General features: G+C 44.4%; 1 protein-coding gene across 4 annotated transcripts in view; it reads left to right on the top strand.

The window, feature by feature from the left end:
- Positions 1-485: 485 nt before the first annotated feature.
- The window catches only part of LOC144592001 (intracellular hyaluronan-binding protein 4.S-like), a 43,822-nt gene continuing 24,263 nt past the window's right edge, over positions 486-20,044 (top strand). For 2 of the 4 annotated variants that reach the window (XM_078396146.1, XM_078396144.1), the window contains exons 1-3: positions 486-1,141; positions 13,177-13,327; positions 18,173-18,319. In XM_078396146.1, the coding sequence (XP_078252272.1) occupies positions 649-1,141; positions 13,177-13,327; positions 18,173-18,319 (791 nt within the window). In that variant the 5' untranslated portion in view covers positions 486-648. The remainder of the gene's footprint in view (positions 1,142-13,176; positions 13,328-18,172; positions 18,320-20,044) is intronic. The other 2 variants (XM_078396147.1, XM_078396145.1) reach the window with 1 other exon arrangement.

The following is a 20,044-nucleotide window of genomic DNA, read 5'->3' as shown; positions in this document are numbered from 1 at the left end:
TACATACTTTTACCCCCCCCCCCCCCCCCCAGTATGGCCTACTACCCTCACTAGAACTTTTTATTTCAAACTGCCGGCGTGAATCGGCCTATAAAATGAGTCTGAAGAAGGGTCTCGACCCGAAACGTCACCCATTCCTTCTCTCCCGAGATGCTGCCTGACCTGCTGAGTTATTCCAGCATTTTGTGAATAAATCGATTTGTACCAGCATCTGCAGTTATTTTCTTATACATACAGAGTTTGGCACGGTTTAGTATTATCTATTTCGGAGATTACTCGTTGTGTTGCCTCGTGTGAAGGTATTTTAATAAAACAGGAATAAAATTAATGAATGAGTGTGTCGGGAATGGAGAGAGAGAGTGAGGAAAGGGGACAGTGGTGGTTTGAGCCGATACCAGAGTTGACAGCGGTCCGTCCATCCGCCCACCCGGCCTGAGGGGAGGCGCCATATTGGCGAGCGGGACGGGACGGGACGGGACGTACAACGCAGGGTGGAGGGAGGAGGAGGAGGAGGAGCTCTGGCAACAAACAGCCGGCCGTGGGCTGCCCGGGCGCAGTTTGATCCTTGAATATAGCAGTGGATCTTGCGGGGCAGCTGCGGGGCAGCGGCGGGGCGGGTCAGGTTGGGTTGGAGCCGGCCGCTCGGCTATGAAAGGAGTGCCCCAAGCCTGCGCCGCCGCCGCCACCGCCACCGCCATGCAGGAGACATTCGGCTGCGCCGTCACCAATCGCTTCAACCACCTGCTGGACGATGAGTCCGACCCGTTCGACATCCTGCGGGAGGCCGAGGAGAAGAAGCAGCGCAAGAAGAAGGAAGACGGCGGCGGCGGTGGTGGAGGCGGCCGGAGGAGCAGAGCCGGAGCTGCTGCCGCCGCCGGCGGTGGTGGAGGAAGAGGAGGAGGAGGAGGAGCCGCCATCTCGTCGCCTTCTTTCGGCGGCCCGGCCTTAGCTCCTGGTGTCGGGGCCTCCGCCAGCGCCGCCAAAGCGGGCAGGAGGGAGTCGCAGAAGGCGCGGAAGATCTCGTCCGGCGGCGAGGCCGGGTCCGGGTTCGCGGCCACTTCCACCGGCGGCGGCGGCGGCGGCGGCATCAGGCCCGGCGGCGGCGAGACCGTGTCGGTGGGCGGCGGACAACGGAGAGAAGGTCTGTCTGGGGATGGGGGAGGGGTGGGTGATCCATAGCCCCTGCCCTGGGGTGGGTGGGTGGGTGGTCCATGGCCCCTGCCCTGGGGTGGATGGTCCATAGCCCCTGCCCTGGGGTGGGTCGGTGGTCCATGGCCCCTGCCCTGGGGTGGGTGGGTGGTCCATAGCCCCTGCCCTGGGGTGGGTCGGTGGTCCATGGCCCCTGCCCTGGGGTGGGTCGGTGGTCCATAGCCCCTGCCCTGGGGTGGGTGGGTGGTCCATGGCCCCTGCCCTGGGGTGGGTGGGTGGTCCATAGCCCCTGCCCTGGGGTGGGTCGGTGGTCCATGGCCCCTGCCCTGGGGTGGGTGGGTGTGTGGTCCATGGCCCCTGCCCTGAGGTGGGTGGTCCATGGCCCCTGCCCTGGGGTGGGTCGGTGATCCATGGCCCCTGCCCTGGGGTGGGTGGGTGGGTGGTCCATGGCCCCTGCCCTGAGGTGGGTCGGTGGTCCATGGCCCCTGCCCTGGGGTGGGTGGGTGGGTGGGTGGTCCATGGCCCCTGCCCTGGGGTGGGTGGGTGGTCCATAGCCCCTGCCCTGGGGTGGGTCGGTGGTCCATGGCCCCTGCCCTGGGGTGGGTGGGTGGTCCATGGCCCCTGCCCTGGGGTGGGTGGGTGGTCCATAGCCCCTGCCCTGGGGTGGGTCGGTGGTCCATGGCCCCTGCCCTGGGGTGGGTGGGTGTGTGGTCCATGGCCCCTGCCCTGGGGTGGATGGTCCATAGCCCCTGCCCTGGGGTGGGTGGGTGGTCCATAGCCCCTGCCCTGGGGTGGGTGGGTGGTCCATAGCCCCTGCCCTGGGGTGGGTCGGTGGTCCATGGCCCCTGCCCTGGGGTGGGTGGGTGTGTGGTCCATGGCCCCTGCCCTGAGGTGGGTGGTCCATGGCCCCTGCCCTGGGGTGGGTCGGTGGTCCATGGCCCCTGCCCTGGGGTGGGTGGGTGGGTGGTCCATGGCCCCTGCCCTGAGGTGGGTCGGTGGTCCATGGCCCCTGCCCTGGGGTGGGTGGGTGGTCCATGGCCTCTGCCCTGGGGTGGGTGGGTGGTCCATAGCCCCTGCCCTGGGGTGGGTCGGTGGTCCATGGCCCCTGCCCTGGGGTGGGTGGTCCATGGCCCCTGCCCTGGGGTGGGGAGGGTAGGTTGGGTTGGTTGGGTATGGTGGGGAAGAGGGAGAAGGTGATCCTTGTGCCCCAGAGAGTAACTGTGGGAGGGGTGATCCTGCTATCTATGCCCCGGTTAGACGGTGGGCAGGGATGGCCTGGGTCTTTGGGTATCAGGTGGGATTTGTTGAGGAAGGGGGGCTGTGGCCTCCTTTGCTGGACTCTGCTCTGTACTATAGAGAGATTGTGGAAAACTTGGGATGGGAACTGGCAAGCAGGTGTTTCTTTGTTTACACATTTAAACAATATCGTGGCCGGATGAAATGTAGCATATTTATATTTGGAACACGTTGTGCGAGCCGAGGCATCGGACACATTCTGCAAACCGGACTGTTGTTGCTAAGTCTGCAGTGTTGGATCATTTTGGAGGATGTTGAACTTCAGAGCATGTCAGTGGCGCTGATAAGTATTCCATACACTACAATAGGCGGAAGGAGATTCCCATGGGATACCACAGAACATCTCCTTGTGGGGATCCTCTGCTGTCCATGATGGGGAAATCACGAAAAAATTCAGGTGCTGGAAGTCAGGAATAAAACGGAAACATTGGAAACGTTCAGCAGGTCTGACTGCATCCGTGGAAAGTGAAGCGGCTTATTAACGTTTCAGACCCCAAGACCCCCTGTTAGAACTATTTTCTGTCACATTATGATCTGTCTGATTATCAATCTGTGCAGAAGAAACAAAGGGATATTTAAAATCTGGTTGCCCAATTAAATGTAGTTTCACTTCTTTTTCTTAATTTTAGAAAAAACTGACATCTGGGCAAATATTTTAATGTTGAAAAGTAAATGTATCACACTTTTTGCTGAATGCAGTGTACTCGTGTCTCACCGAAAACATTGACAAACTGAGCAGGTCAATAGGACAACTAAGTACATTGCAAATTAGGGTAAAAAAGGCTCCACTTCCTCTTCAAAATTACTTAAATCTGTCGAATCACATTCATCGTCTGGGTCACTTATGTAGTTTCTTTTAAAATAGCTCGATTGAGGAAATAATTTCAATCGTGTTGGTACTACGTGGGTAATGGTTGGTTGTCACCGAGAAACTTGATAACAATGCAAGGATCCACACATTTATTTTTTTAAATGTAACAATCAAGTGTAAGTTGTCTTGTTTTTGCTAGTTTGAAAAGAATATCAATACTTGAATAATTCTACTGGAGGCTTATTGGTGATTCACCCAGACTTCCGTTTAATGTATTTTAAAAACATTAGGTGAGAAACAATCTTTTAAAATCAATAGACATTTGGCTCATTTCTCCCAAACTATCTATTCCTTCTCCTGAGTATTTCTGATTTACAGCAGCATGTGTTCACAAAATAGTCCAATCTGTTAAGTCAGCAAAGAACAATTTAATCTGGACACGTTTTTATCCTTTGTGCTCAGCATTTTACTGAAGAGTTGATCATAGAGTGTATAACTGTCCACCGTAGTCCTGTGGTGGGGTGAAGATTCCTGAGCAAATTCACTTGCGTGCCTATGTAATTGGGATGTAAAGTATCAGGAAAGCTTCCACGTGTGTATTGGACTGAATGTCCAAAGGGACAAACTTTCAAAGCCATCAGAATCTTGTGTTTGCTTTGAGTAATTATATGCTGATGTGGGACACCATGAGAAATGAAGGATTTTTGCTGACATTAATTTGATCCATTACTAAGGCATGGTTAATAAGTTTACAGATGACACTAAAATAGGTGGTATAGACAGTGAAGAAGGTCATCGGGGATTACAGTGGGATCTTAATCAGCCGGGGAAGAGGGTTGAGAAATGGCAAATGGGGTTTAATTCAAGTAAGTGTGCGGTTTGGCGTTTTAGGAAGTCAAAACAGAGTAGGACCTTCACAGTGAATGGTAGAGCTTCAGGGAATGTTGGGCACAGAGAGACCTAGGGAATCATGTACAGAGTTCCCTGAAAGTGATGTCACATGTAGATAGGTGGTGAGGTGTTTTTTTTGCATGCTGAACTTCAACAGGGCATTATGCTGCAGTTGTACAAGACATTGCAAAGGCTGCATTTGGAGTATTGCATTCAATTTCTCAAAATGCTTTAGGAAAGATGCTAATAGGGTGTCAAGAATGCAGAAAAGACTTGAGGATGTTGCTCAAAGGACAGAGTTATAAGGAAAGGTTGGGCAGGTTATTCCTTGGAGTGTAGGGGTGATCTCATGGTGTAAAATCATGAGGGCAAAGATAAGGTGCACACAGTTTTCCCCGAGGTTGGTGAAAGAGGATTTACGGTATGAGGGGAAAGATAGAAGCCTGAGGACCAACCTTTTCACACAGCGAGTGGCACATGTGGTAGAGGTGGGTATTATTGCCACATTTAAAAAAGCACTAGGACAGATTCATGGATAAGAAAGATTTGGTTGCAATGGATGAGTTGTGATGAGAAGCTTGTTTCCATGCTATTTGACTCTTAAGTTGCACAGAAACTAAAAATAGAGAATATTCTCAGCGGGTTGGGCAGCATCTAAGGAGATAGAAAGTAAATTAATGAGCTTCCATCAGGCCTCAACATTTAGAAAGGTAAATATGTATGAAGTTACAGGGGAATAATTGAGGACACGGAAAATTAATTATTGTTCTCACCTGCTGCCTGCTCTTGTACAGAGCTTTTCCTTTTAAACATTTCATCTCTGGGTACCAATTTCTATGCTGCTTTTTCCTCTGTTTTTCCAGTGCCCCCTTCCACACTAGTAATTACAGTTTGTTTCTGTTTTGTCAACTGTGGATTCCCCTCTACTGCATTTGTTAATGTTTGTCACCACATTTGTTCCATTTCCTGTACTATTATTACCAATCCTCCCATCAGGATAAGGTACCCCTTGTCCATGCCTTTCATTTAACTTACGTCCACATTCAAAGTATCATCCTTTGTAAATTCTGACATCTGGTGATGCCACCCCTTGTCTCTCCCTCCATATTCGTTCAACGTTCTAGCAGATCTTTTCTCTTTGCAATGCTCTGGTCTCCGCCAATATCTTGTCCCCTTTCAAAACTCCCTTCCACTCAAATGCTAAATCTGCTGGGTTACCTCCTTCCTGACCCCTATTTGTTTATTCCTCTGAAAGAGGAGGACATGCCCAGCCTGTTCTGCTGGGTATGTCTTCCTCTGTATTTCACAACTTGTGAGTTTGTATTTGAGGTGAATCTGATAATCGTGAATGGCATTTGAGAGAAAGTACAAAGAAAATGAGGACAAGATTACTTATAGACATGATGTACTTTTGTGAACTGCTTTGGCTGATGGTAAACTGAACTTTATAAGTGATGAACATGAATCTGAGTTTATGGAGAAACTTGCCCCTTGAGTGGAGTCACCAGAAGCCTACATGGTTAGCAATAATGTCTACAACCCTTCTAGTCAAAACCTAAACTGTGAACATTTTACTTGATCGCACTTGCATGTTTTCCTTTAATCATGTCACCCTATGCCTTGCTTTTTATATCGCCCTCCAACCTGTGTTAATCAGAAATATTCTTGCTTCTGCTTGCATACTTAAGCAGCTCATAAAGCAGAGGTTTGTCTTTGCCTTGGCTTCTTTTCTCGCCTCTAAATTCAACTGCCTTTGTGTTCTCTGGTATTTCCTTCACTCAATAGACAATAGGTGCAGGAGTAGGCCATTCGGCCCTTCGAGCCAGCACCGCCATTCAATGTGATCATGGCTGATCATTCTCAATCAGTACCCCGTTCCTGCTTTCTCCCCATACCCCCTGACTCCGCTATCCTTAAGAGCTCTATCTAGCTCTCTCTTGAATGTATTCAGAGAATTGGCCTCCACTGCCCTCTGAGGCAGAGAATTCCACAGATTCACAACTCTCTGACTAAAAAAGTTTTTCCTCATCTCTGTTCTAAATGGCCTACCCCTTATTCTTAAACTGTGGCCCCTGGTTCTGGACTCCCCCAACATTGGGAACATGTTTCCTGCCTCTAACATGTCCAACCCCTTAATAATCTTATACGTTTCGATAAGATCCCCTCTCATCCTTCTAAATTCCAGTGTATACAAACCTAGTCGCTCCAGTCTTTCAACATATGACAGTCCCGCCATTCCGGGAATTAACCTAGTAAACCTACGTTCCTTTTAAAGCACACTTCTGGTTGAATTTAGGACTTGCAAATATTTCTGACACCTTGCTCACTTTTTTAATACTTCAATGTCTTCCATATTAAATGTACAAAAATGCAATGATTGAAATCAATCATTTTCTATTACACATGTAATATTACTACATGTGGAACTTTAAAACGTTTAATTTGATGGCTATCAAATCCCATCGGGGAAAAAGATACAGGAGCCTGAAAACTAACCTTCAGATTTAGAAACAGCCTCTTCCCTACAGCCATCAGGTTATTAAACACTACAACCTCAAAAGTTCTGAACTACAATAGACTATTATTATCATTACACTATTGTTTGTTTTTTGAGTGTGTGTGTGTATATATATATATATATATATACCAAAACATTATGACCACCTGCCTAATATGCTGTTGGTCCTCCGTGTGCTGCCAAAACAGCGCTGACCCACCGAGGCATGGACTCTACAAGACCCCTGAAGGTGAAAGAAGATGTCCTGTGGTATCTGGTACCAAAACATTAGCAGCAGATCCTTTAATTTGCAAGGTGGGGCCGCCGTGGATCGGACTTGTTGATCCAGCACACCCCACAGATGCTCCATCGAATTGAGATCGGGAGAATTTGGAGGCCAGGGCAACACCGTGAACACTTCATGTTCCTCAAACCATTCCCGAAAATGTGTGCCCTGGGTGCATTATCCTGCTGAAAGAGGCCACTGCCATCAGAGAATACCATTGCCATGAAGGGGTGTACCTGGTCTGCAACGATGTTTAGGTAGGTGACACGTGTCAAATTGACATCCACATGAATGGCCGGACCCAGGGTTTCCCAGCAGAACATTGCCCAGAGCATCACACTTCCTCCGGCTTGTCGTCTTCCCACAGTGCATCCTGGTGCCATCACTTCCCCAGGTAAATGGTGCCCACGTTCACGGCCATCCACGTGATCTAAAGGAAAACGGGATTCATCGGACCAGGCGACCTTCCACTGCTCCAAGGTCCAGTTCTGACACTCGCGTGCCCAATGCAGGCGCTTTCGACGGTGGACGGGGTCATCATGGGCACCGAGACTGGTCTGCAGCTATGCAGCCCCATACGCAGCAGGGTGCGATGCACTGGTGTGTATTGTGACACATTCCTCCCGTGACCACCATTAAAATTTTCTGTGACTTGTGCCACAGTAGACCTTCTATCCGTTCGAACCAGACGGGATAGTCGTCGTTGCCCTCGATGAGCCTTAGGCGCCCAACACCCTGTTTCCGGTTTGTGGTTTGTCCCTCCTCGGACCACTGTCGGTAAGTACTCACCACTGCTGACCGGGAGCACCCCACAAGCCTTGCCATTTCAGAGATGATCTGACTCAGTTGTCTGGCCATAACAATTTGGCCCTTGTCAAAGTTGCTCAGGTTTTTACTCCTGCCCGTTTCTCCTGCATCTAACACTTCAACTTCAAGAACTGACTGTTCACTTACTGCCTAATATATCCCACCCCTTGACAGGTGCCATTGTAACAAGATAATCAACATTACTCACATCACCTGTCAGCGGTCAAAATGTTTTGGCTCATCTGTGTGTGCGTGTGCGTGCGTCTCTTTTTTTTTTCCCGTTTATCATATTGTTTACAGTGTACCATGTTTACATATTCTGTTGTGTTGCAGCAAGTAAGAATTTCATGGTTCTATCTGGGACATATGACAATAAAACACTCTTAACTCTAAATAAAGGGGTATGCCTTTGATTTTTAAGATTGTACAATGGTATTCAAAAAAGCCACAAGATTTTTTTTCTAGTATGCTCCTTAAAATGAGTTGGTCAGATCAGATGTGACTCATTTTAGTGCGCAGGCAGGTATTGGGGTCCAGATTGATCAGTTAGAGCCTCTTTTACCAATATAATTACATTTGGTATTTTACTTTTAAAGTACAGGTTGAACACTTTATTTCCCAGCAACTGATGGTCTGCCCACCCCTATAATCCGCACTACATTACGATAGCTAAGTTGAAATTCCTTGGAGCGTTTACAGATAGCATTGCGAGTAGCGAGCGCCCTTTCCGGTTGTGTCCGTCTGTCGTGAAAGAATCAACTGTGATCTTAATGTTCTCTCCTAATTGTTTTGCCAAGACAATACAATAACCCTTGTATTAACAACCCCCTTATAACAGGTATCGGATATTGTGGACAGACCTGCCGACCCATCCCCGGCTCGCACCATCTCCCTGGCTGTTTAGAGCCCTGCTTTTCGACCCCACACCCAACTTGCAAAGTGCACCAATGAGCTCTTCATCCACTGGAAGGACACAAGGTGCTGGAGTAATTCAGCAGGCCAGAATCTGCAGAGAACACTCATAGGTGACATTAGGACCCTTCGTCAGACCGATTCAGTCGGCTGAGTTACTCCAGCATTTTGTGTCAATATCACTTTAAAACTAGGCGCCGATGCAGCTGGTCTGCACCAGCGAACCCTTCTTCACCGGTTCACACGACTTGTTGTTGCGGCTCTCATTGGTGACAGAACTTTGTTCAGTGTGCTCCCACCAACAGAATGCGCTTGGTCACCTTGGGGCTCCCACCCGTCTTGCCTGCTGTTACTTTCAAGATGGAGCATGTCACTGACTCCGGGGGAGAAGGAAGGGAGGTTGGGGGGGGAGGGGTCGACAGGGAGGGAGGGCGGGTCAGCAATCCGGAGAAAGTGCTGTTGCCAAGGGCTACAATGTGAGCAGCAACATCAGCCGTGTGAACCGATGAAGGGTTTGTTGGTGCAGACCAGCGGCATCGGCACCTAGTTCTAAAGTGAAATGCTAGACTAACTCAGCCGACTGAATCAGTCCCAGTGTCATCTACCCGCGTTCTCCAGAGATCCCAACCCACAGAATTATTCCAACACTTTGTGTCCTTTTGATGGGTGAAGGAGGACTCACTAGTGCACCTTCCGAGTCGGGAGTGGGGTTGGAAGCTGGGGCTCTAAATGATTTGGGAGCTAGGGATGGGTCGGCAGGCCATTCCATTCACCTTCAATTTACATTTTATATTTGTGTTAAAGTTTCTGGCACTCCATGGTGCTTTAGAGACATGGGAGGGGTGGCCACGAGAGTCCCAGGGGTGTATAGTTGTTTCATTATCACATGACCTCTGTTGGTCCAGAAAAACGGTTAATCCAGAAAGGTTCTTGAACAGAGGGTGCCGGAAAATCATTGTTCAACTGTAATACAAATGGGTGCTGTATGCATTTATTCCAAGCCATTCTTGTAAGTACCACAAATTACAAATCAAAAGCTAGTGGATTAATCAGATTGATTGCATTTGGTTTTAACCTGGTTGTATTTTTTTTCCCAGAGGGTAGGTTTGAAAACTTTTAATAAATCTATCTTCATTAGATTTCCCATCTTGAATAGATAAACTAGCTAAATTTTAATGTAAAGAAAAAGTACTGGCATGATCTAATAAGATTTTTGATCACTGAATAATTATAGCACGGGAGGAGATTATTCATCCCAGTGTACAAGGCAATCTCTTTACCAGAGTAACTTTCTATTCCCACATTCTGGCCTTTTCTCCACAGCAATAGAAACTTTTCTTCACCACTTATTTATCCAGACCTCTTGATGGTGGCATGGAAACTACAGAGACCTCCATTATTTATTTATTTGCCTCTGCATTCCACAATTTGAGATTTGTAATAGAAAAAGTCGCATGTGATTAAAGTGCACATTATCAGATTTTAATAAAGGCCATTTTTATACATTTTGGTTTCACCATGTATAAATCACAGCTGTCTTTATGCATAGTCCCCTCATTTCAGGGCACCATAATGTTTGGGACATGGCTTCACAGGTGTTTGTCATTGCTCAGGTGTGTTTAATTGTCTCCTTAATGCATGTATAAGAGAGCTCTCGGCACCTAGTCTTTCCTCCAGTCTTTCCATCACCTTTGGAAACTTTTATTGCTGTTAATCAACTTGAGGACCAAAGTTGCGCCAATGAAAATCAAAGAAGCCATTAAGAGACTGAGAAACAAGAATAAAACTGTTAGAGACATTAGCCAAACCTCAGGCATACCAAAATCAACTGTTTGGAACATCATTAAGAAGAAAGAGAGCACTGGTGAGCTGACTAATCACAAAGCAACTGGCAGGCCAAGGAAGACCTCCACAGCTGACGACAGAAGAATTATCTCTATAATAAAGAAAAATCCCCAAACACCTGTCCGACAGATCAAAAACACTCTTCAGGAGTCAGGTGTGGATATGTCAATGACCATTGTCCGCAGAAGACTTCATGAACAGAAGTACAGAGGCTACACTGCAAGATGCAAACCACTGGTTAGCCACAAAACTAGGATGGCTAGGTTACAGTTTGCCAAGAAGTACTTAAAAGAGCAACCACAGTTTTAGAAAAAGGTCTTGTGGACAGATGCGATGAAGATTAACTTGTATCAGAGTGATGGCAAGAGCAAAATATGGAGGAGAGAAGGAACTGCCCAAGATCCAAAGCATACCACCTCATTTGTGAAACACGGCGGTGGGGGTATTATGCCCTGGGCATGTATGACTGCTGAAGGTACTGGCTCATTTATCTTCATTGATGATATAACTGTTGATGGTAGTAGCATGACAAATTCTGAAGTGTATAGTAGACACATCCTATCTGCTCAAGTTCAAACAAATGCCTCAAAACGTATTGGCCGGCTGTTCATTCTACAGCAAGACAATGATTCCAAACTTACTGCTAAAGGAACAAAGGAGTTTTTCAAAGCTAAAAAATGGTCAATTCTTGAGTGGCCAAGTCAATCACCCGATCTGAACCCAATTGAGCATGCCTTTTATATGCTGAAGAGAAAACTGAAGGGGACTAGCCCCAAAACAAGCATAAAGCTAAAGATGGCTGCAATACAGGCCTGGCAGAGCATCGCCAGAGAAGACACCCAGCAACTGGTGATGTCCATGAATCACAGACTTCAAGCAGTCATTGCATACAAAGGATTTGCAACAAAATACGAAACATGACTACTTTCATTTACATGACATTGCTGTGTCCCAAACATTATGGTGCCCTGAAATTGGGGGACTACACTGATGAACCAAAACATTATGACCTGATGAGCCAAAACATTATGACCACCTGCCTAATCTGCTGTTGGTCCTCCGTGTGCAGCCTCATACGCAGCAGGGTGCGATGCACTGTGTATTGTGGCACATTCTTCCCGTGACTATCATTAACATTTTCTGTGACTTGTGCCACTGTAGACCTTCTGTCGGTTCGGATCAGATCGTTGCCCATGCGCATTGATGAGCCTTGGGCGCCCAACACCCTGTCGCCGGTTTGTGATTTGTCCCTCCTCGGATCACTGTCGGTAGGAACTAACCACTGCTGAACCGGGAACATCCCACAAGCCGTTTCAGAGATGCTCTGACCCAGTCGTCTGGCCATAACAATTTGGCCCTTGTCAAATTCGCTCAGGTCTTTACTCCTGCCCATTTCTCCTGCAGCCAACACATCAACTTCAAGAACTGACTGTTCACTTGCTGCCTAATATATCCCACCCCTTGACAGGTGCCATTGTAACAAGATAATCAATGTTATTCACTTCACCTGTCAGTGGTTATAATGTTTTGGCTCATGTGTCTACGTATAAACACAGCTGTAATCTCTACATGGTGAAACCAAAATGTATAAAAATGGCCTTTATTAAAATCTAACAATGTGCACTTTAACCACAAGTGTTTAGTGTTTTTTTTTTCTATTACAAATCTCAAATTATGGAGTACAGAGGCAAATAAATAAATGATGGGTCTTTGTCCCAAACATTATGGAGGGCACTGTACATCCTCGGCATCTGCAGACAGTGTGTTTGTGGGTTGAACACTCTCTCCGGCTCTTAGTTATTGTCCTCGTTTATAAATGTGATCTTGTGTTCTCTACCACTCCATCAAAGGGAATGGCCAGCCATTATCTACTCTGTCTAGACCCCTCATCATTTTATATACCATCAAATCTTTCCTTTGTTGTCTCTTTAAGGAAAATCTTTCGCAGGCTCTCTTGTCAGGACTTTTGGAAATGTGGTCCATCATTCCATACCATAATTGCAAATCTTTTCTAACCTCTTCTCATCTTCCTATAACATGATTGGGATTGAATACAATTCACCATTATGTTACTTGGGTAGCTTCCCATCCATGCTATGTCCTTTTTATGCCAGGTGCTTCAGCTTTGCTATGGATCTTATCAAGAGCCTTCAGGGCATCCATCGGCATCATTTGATATTTGATGCATAGACACTTGTGGACAATTTAAAAACTAAGCTAATCACTACTGAATCAAATGGAAATTCAAGGGAAACATTTATTACTCTTGGAGGCTAGTTAGCAAATAAGGGAAATGGAGTGCAGATTTAGCCTGATGATCTGCCTCCAATTCTTGCGTGAGTAATGAAAGAATTACATTTCGGCAGGAGGTTATTAATCCTTGGGATTGTTCCTTGGGTATTTGGGAAAAATTGTGGAACAGGACTGCAAGTATCTTTTTTGTTTAGGAGACAGAATATTTTAAATATATGAAAATCAGAATTGGATATCTGAAATATGAAAACAAAAAATAATCAGTGTAAAGAGAAACAGTTCTTCCACATATTCTGCCTGATCTATTGAGTGTTTCCAGCAATTTAAAAATGTTAAATGCAGTTTTATTTCCGGGTAGACACATGACCTGAGTAGATTTTATCAATGGAACTGCTCAGACTATGTTCAACTAAACTTTTGTTTGATCAGGACCAAGGAGAGGCCCAAAGAGGACAGAAATCAGAGGACAGAATGAAAACCAGGATGTTGATAGGAAAACGGAACGATCAGATCGGCGAGTTGTTTTCCGAGAACGTCGTCCAAATGAAATGGAAGGAACTGCTGAATTTTCATTTGAAGTGTAAGGCTGATTCCCTGTTCATTGAATATGTTAGTTAAAATGGATGAAGGATTGGGGAGCAGAAGGGTATGAATATTAAAAGTCACAGTCTGGGCTGAAATGTGATGCATTGCAGGGTAGTTCTTTATTGTAACGTAGTAGTTTCTGTTCTCTTCACTTTCCTTGTTCAGGTGCTAGTGCGACATTCAATGTCTGATCACTCTCTAGGTTGTCGGTGAATTGTTAACAAATTTGTTTTTAAATGTCTCTTTCCTTTCTGCCCTATGAAATAACTCCGGGATATGGACCAGTAGCAATTAAATAAACTACATTCCTTGTCACATGACCGTCTATTTCTGCTCTTAAGAATTCTGTTGAAAACTGGCTGCTAATTTATTAAGATTACTTTTTAAAAACATTTGTAGTTTGGGGCATCAAATTTGATATTTCTCTTTATAAAAGTTGAGAAAATAATAACAGTTCTAAATGATTGCCTTCTTGGATATTTTTCCACTAGGTGTTGTTTATGATTTTACAATAATTCATTGATCTGCCATAACTAACTTCCAAATGCTGTGACCCTACTCCAAATCCTCTTAATTGTTAACTGAAGCACACTGCACTCTGATTTTTTTTTCTAGTTTAGAAGGGCCATAAAGTCGTAAGTGATAGGTGCAGAATTAGGCCATTTGGTCCATCAAGTCTACTCCGCCATTCAATCACAGCTGATCTATCACTCCCTCCCAACCCCATTCTCCTGCCTTCTCCGCATGACATCCATACTAATCAAGAATTATCTATCTCTGCTTTAAATATATCCATTAACTTGTCCTCCACAGCCTTCTTTGGCAAAGAATTCCACAGATTCACCACCTGGGGACTAACTGTTCAACGTCCAGCAGTTCCTGCTGTATGTAATAGAATTTTGAGGAAAAAATTTGCATTTCCCATCTTTGCTTTCTTGCTCAGTTGTTCCCATGGCTCCAGGATTTGCTCTCCCATATTTGCCATGACCTCTGCTTTATCCATCATTGGATCCATGCCATCAATCAGAGTTTCTCTTGTCAGGCCACCAAGGATCACAAGCCAGCTTGCCTCCAAGCATGGACACCCTCCGACACCAAAGGACCCAACCGCTCCCAGGCCGGATGCCCCACTGCATGGTCATGAGCACACCTGACCACCTCTTGGATGGGACCCTTGACACCATTGCCACTGGGTCGAGAAGTCTCCACAGCCACCTCCAAGCCAAGGCAATCAAGGCTGTCACTCCTTGCTTCTTCCCTGGCTGCCTGCAGGCCGAGGTCACTGACTTCACCGAGTCCCTGACATTTCCAGGGAGGACCCTTAATGGTGATGCTGCCCTTCGTCTACTACCAACAATGCCACTTTCCCTATCCCTGACTTCTACACTACCCGCACACCCCTCTCTCCTCTGAGCCCCCCACACCTCTTACTCTGCGGTACCACCCTTGGAGTAAAAGTGAAACGAGCTTTTGCATATTGTTCGCTTTCATAGAATTTTCACAACGCAGAAGACCTTTTAAACTTTTTTAACTTTTCCAAACTTGACTTTTTGAACACATTTATCAAGTCACTTTTATCAAATCTTCTCAGGTTTTTGTGTTCAAAGAAGAATCTTAGCTTTTATGATCTACCTTTGTTAACTGAAGTTCCTCATCTCTGGTACCATTTGAGTAAATCTTTATACCGTTTTTCAGGCCTTCCTATCTTTAGAGCAGTGACTAGAATGGAACGCCATATTCCAGTTGTAGCTGAGCCATTATTTGAGAGTTTCAGATATATCTATCACTTTTGTGCGTGTCTCACCATTGCAACAGCTTGTTTATACCCTTTGAAGATTATCAGTTTCCACCTCTTGGTTGTTGCGCATCTTAAACTAGTCATCAAAAAATGTAAAATACCCTCTATTCATCCACAAATTATTGTCAACAAAAGTCGTGCTTTGAATGCGTGCGACACAGTGTTGCCGCCTTACAGCGCTTGCAGTGCCGGAGACCCTGGTTCGATCCCGACTACAATAGACAATAGGTGCAGGAGGAGGCCATTCAGCCCTTCGAGCCAGCACTGCCATTCAATGTGATCATGGCTGATCATTCCCAATCAGTACCCCATTCCTGCCATCTCCCCATACCCCTGACTCCGCTATCCTTAAGAGCTCTATCCAGCTCTCTCTTGAATGCATTCAGAGAATTGGCCTCCACTGCCTTCTGAGGCAGAGAATTCCATAGATTCACAACTCTCTGACTGAAAAAGTTTTTCCTCATCTCAGTTCTAAATGGCCTACCCCTTATTCTTAAACTGTGGCCCCTTTGTTCTGGACTCCCCCAACATTGGGAACATGTTTCCTGCCTCTAACGTGTCCAACCCCTTAATAATCTTATACGTTTCGATAAGATCTCCTCTCATCCTTCTACATTCCAGTGTATACAAGCCTAGTCGCTCCAGTCTTTCAACATATGATAGTCCTCCCATTCCGGGAATTAACCTAGTAAACCTACGCTGCACGCCCTCAATAGCAAGAATATCCTTCCTCAAATTTGGAGACCAAAACTGCACACAGTACTCCAGGTGCGGTCTCACTAGGGCCCTGTACAACTGCAGAAGGACCTCTTTGCTCCTATACTCAACTCCTCTTGTTATGAAGGCCAACATTCCATTGGCTTTCTTCACTGCCTGCTGTACCTGCATGCTTCCTTTCAGTGACTGATGCACTAGGACACCCAGATCTTGTTGTACGTCCCCTGTTCCTAACTTGACACCATTCAGATAATACTCTGACTACGGGTGCGGTTTGTACGGCGTTTGTACGTTCTCCCCGTGACCTGCATGGGTTTTCTCCGAGATCTTTGGTTTCCTCACACACTCCAAAGACATGCACGTTTGTAGGTTAATTGGCTTGGTAAATGTAAAAATTGTCCTTGGTGTATGTAGGGTAGTGTTAATATGCGGGGATCGCTGGTCGGCGTGGACCCTGTGGGCTGATTTTCCGCCCTGGGTATCTCTAAAAAAAATGCTGATCATTGCATTGAGAAGCATTGTTGTCTTCAACCTTAAAAAAAACATACCCATTTGTGATGATTGTTACTTGGCCTTATTTTCGTGTCCATGCCACCACTGCTGCTCATTCCACTCGTATCAGTTTTACATATAAGCTTATTTTGTTGCATTTTCTCACAATCATTTTAAAACTATATGCATAACATCAATTATATCATCTTCATAAATCATCTCCTCCTACTTTGATAAAAATCAGCTGAGAACCTAGTTAATGTTAAGTGTAAATCAAACACGAAAATTTTCAATTAGACATGAGGAACAGCAGATGCTGGTTTATAAAAAAAGGACACAAAGTGCTGGAGTAACTTAGAACGTTAGGAAGCATCTCTCGAGTACATGGATATGTGATGTTTTGAGTCAGGACCCTTCTTCAGACTATAGTTTATATTGTAAGAAGCAAACTTTTGATGTGTTATATGTTTAACGCATGTTTGGTAGTTGCATGGGTTATTGCTAAGTCTGACTGTTCTCTGGGAGATGGTGTGACATTATCTTCCTGCCTTTCAAAAATATCTCTGCAGACAAGAAAGCTTTATGAAAGAATTGGAGAGCATGATCAAAAACTTTGGCCCCATTAAAGACTTTGGTTCTCAAAAAGCGACAAAGCTTTTTTTAATGTTCAATATAATATTTTCTATGGTATAATGGAGTTTTTTTCCTTGTATACTGCCATATATTTTGAGAACCGGTAAACGTTCAAAGCAGCATATCATCCTTGGTACCATGTCCTGGGATTATCTCTTATACTCTTGAACAAGTTATCTGAAATATATACAGATCAGAATATATTTTGGCAAAACAAATTGGAGATGTTTAATTATCAGAGTGCTGCACTGCCCTATTTTTGATCCAATGTGAATACAGAAATTGGATACCTACTCCAGCAGACTAGCAATGTCACAAGGTGACTCAAATTTCAGCTCGGCGTTGCTAAAATAGTGGGAGTCTAAAAATAATTTAAGAAATGGGTTAGACTATTCATTAGGTTGAATAAGAGTGGAGAATGTTCTTCTAAGTTAAGGGGAGCCTTTTCTGTACCTTTTCGCTTCCCACTCAATTTTAAATTTGAAGGAACTGTAAATTGTAAATACATTTTAAGCATGGTTATTTGGAGAAAAGTTTTTGTTATCGAATGTTTTCACAGCTGTAGTTAATAAATGTCAATTAGATGAATCTTTTAGCACTCGCTGAACAATTTTAAAACAAGTACATAATGTTTGTGTTCCACTTTCCAAGTTGACCATTAGAATACAAAGGAAAATGCCAGCTAAAATGGGCAAGGAGAATAGTCTGATGATCATTCCTGCTCTCCAAATATTCTAAAAGTGGAAATGTAATTTTCAGATTTGATGTGAGCAGCTCCACATTAGAAATTAGTTATTTTTGCTAGGGACACAATCTATTTTACTGATCAAGTGGTTCTTTTGCAGGAAATGATCTGCTTCAGGTCTTCCAACTTGTCCAGTGCATTCCACATATATGTAATCTTTGCTTGGCAATCCTTGCATGTTGCACTATGATTTATGATACTCGTAGTGTGTTGCAGTGAGTGGTTTGGTATTCAGTAGAGCAGTATATTAGAATATTATATTGACAGTAAGATCATTTTGTAGAGTACCAAAAGTTCTGATTTTAAACCATTGTTTTATTGCTGTAAAAACAGCATGAGCAGCTAGGTTAGCTTGATCATTGTTTTATATAATTTATTAATGGTACTTGAAGCCATTGCATGTACTTTAATGAAATCATTAACATTCATTGCAATTAACTTTTTTAATTTTGCAGACCAACTGACAGGGTGGACAGAGTTTCAATGAGAGGGCGAGGTGGAAGAGGGCGTGGCCATGGAAGAGGTGGATTTCCAAGAAGTGTCAATGGATTTGATCCAAGAGGAAGACGAGAGTTTGAAAGACACAGTGGAAATGACAAAGTGTGAGTTGCTTGGATGATACTGTAAATTAGGATTTTAATGCTTTGGAAATCGAATGTGAAGAGGTATGTCTTTTATAAGAAAAGTTACAGGCTTGGTACAGGGGTTGACATTTTATGAATCTTGTGTACGTATGCAGTTGTAATTTAACAACAATACTGTATTGGCCTTTTATTGCTTTAATATGTAAACAGGGTTAACATAAAATTAGTTAGTCTATCTTTGGTTTACAAGGATTTTGGTAATTCATCCATTAAGTATTATGTGCACTTAACTTCAAATGCCAGTGAGTTGATTGAAAGTGAAATGCAGTGTTTGTGCATTGTTCTGGTTCCATACTGTAGCTGGCATGAAGATGAAAGCATTTTTTGAATTTGGTGACTTTTCTGCCACATAATGGAGTGATTTTAAGGGGTGGTAGTATGTTTTGAAATATTCTGTTGTGATGTTGCCTGCTAGAAGTTGAATGAGCTGCAAGGCTTTGAGTCTGAACTGTATGAAGGGACTGTTTGCTAATATCGTTAAAAATCTTTAAAGAAAGAAATACATTTCTTAGTTTCCCCCTTTAAAAGTGTGTTGTTTTTTTTCCCATCATGAAATTTGGCTACTTTCCAAATTTCATTCTGAACTGACTTGATGCAACCCTCCTATTTTGGTGAAAGTTTGTAAATTGAAAGGAAACCAGAAGGTCTGTTGAGCCATTTGAAAACTGAAGACAGTGGTTGTAACTTAGTTGTCCAATGTTGATAGAATAAATTATGAATTTGTAAATTTGCATTCCCATGTCTGGTAATGGTGCAAACAAAAAGTTAAACCGTTTTTTTACATTCTGATTAATAAGAAAATAATTGCCCCCTTTGAAAGGGAGTAACGCTTTGAATTGATTTGCCATTTGTCCTAAATAGAATTTATTAGAAACCAATTTTTAGGATAAAGAGACGGAGGGGAAAAAAAAACCCCAAAAAGGGAGGTCTGCGTTATATGAAATGTAACGTCTGTGCAATGAAAATACTGACGAGCCTGATTATATGAAATTATTCAATAGTGTAGTAATCTAGGAATCTTGAGCTCTTACTTGTATCCCACAAAGAAGGCCACAGTGTACACCCATGTGAGTTCCCAAAATAACGTTATATTTGGCGTGCGAATCATTGAAGATTCTCAGTATGATGATGAGGTCCACCAGTTGGTGGACGGAGGCTGATTAGCCCAAGGTTCAAGGACAATATAGTAGGGACCACATATCCTGGTGGGCAATGAAGCTTTAGAGAAATTTGACATCCACTATGCAAAATAAGATGGTTGGGACCAGCTGAAAACTGTTAAATGGTCAGGGGAATCGGGTATCAAATATGTAGATGGGAAGAGACTTGGACAAATAGAAAAAAACAGATCGGTAAAGTTGTTTGTGGTGGGAAACGAACAGCCTGAAATGATGGATCTACTGGTGTAATAATGCTTGTAGATGTCAGGGAGGGGATAGAAATGGGGCATGTGACATTGGAGAACTGAGGTCAGATGTTGTGGAAACAAGATTCCTGAAGTAAGCACAAGGTGTGGAAAATTATGACCTATTATTCATTGGTGTGGTCAATGTCCATCAACAGAAAGAAAATAGCATAGAAAGCTGTATTATACCTCCTGAATGTTGGGGGTTGATTCACCACATCAATATCTTTCTACAGGTTTAATGACATGACATGAAAGGAAGCATGCAGGTATAGCAG

Source organism: Rhinoraja longicauda, chromosome 3 (genome assembly GCF_053455715.1).
Source record: "Rhinoraja longicauda isolate Sanriku21f chromosome 3, sRhiLon1.1, whole genome shotgun sequence".
In the NCBI taxonomy this organism is placed as follows: domain Eukaryota; kingdom Metazoa; phylum Chordata; class Chondrichthyes; order Rajiformes; family Arhynchobatidae; genus Rhinoraja; species Rhinoraja longicauda.
Note: the sequence above shows the minus strand (reverse complement) of the source record. Positions and strands in the feature narration are given on the sequence as shown.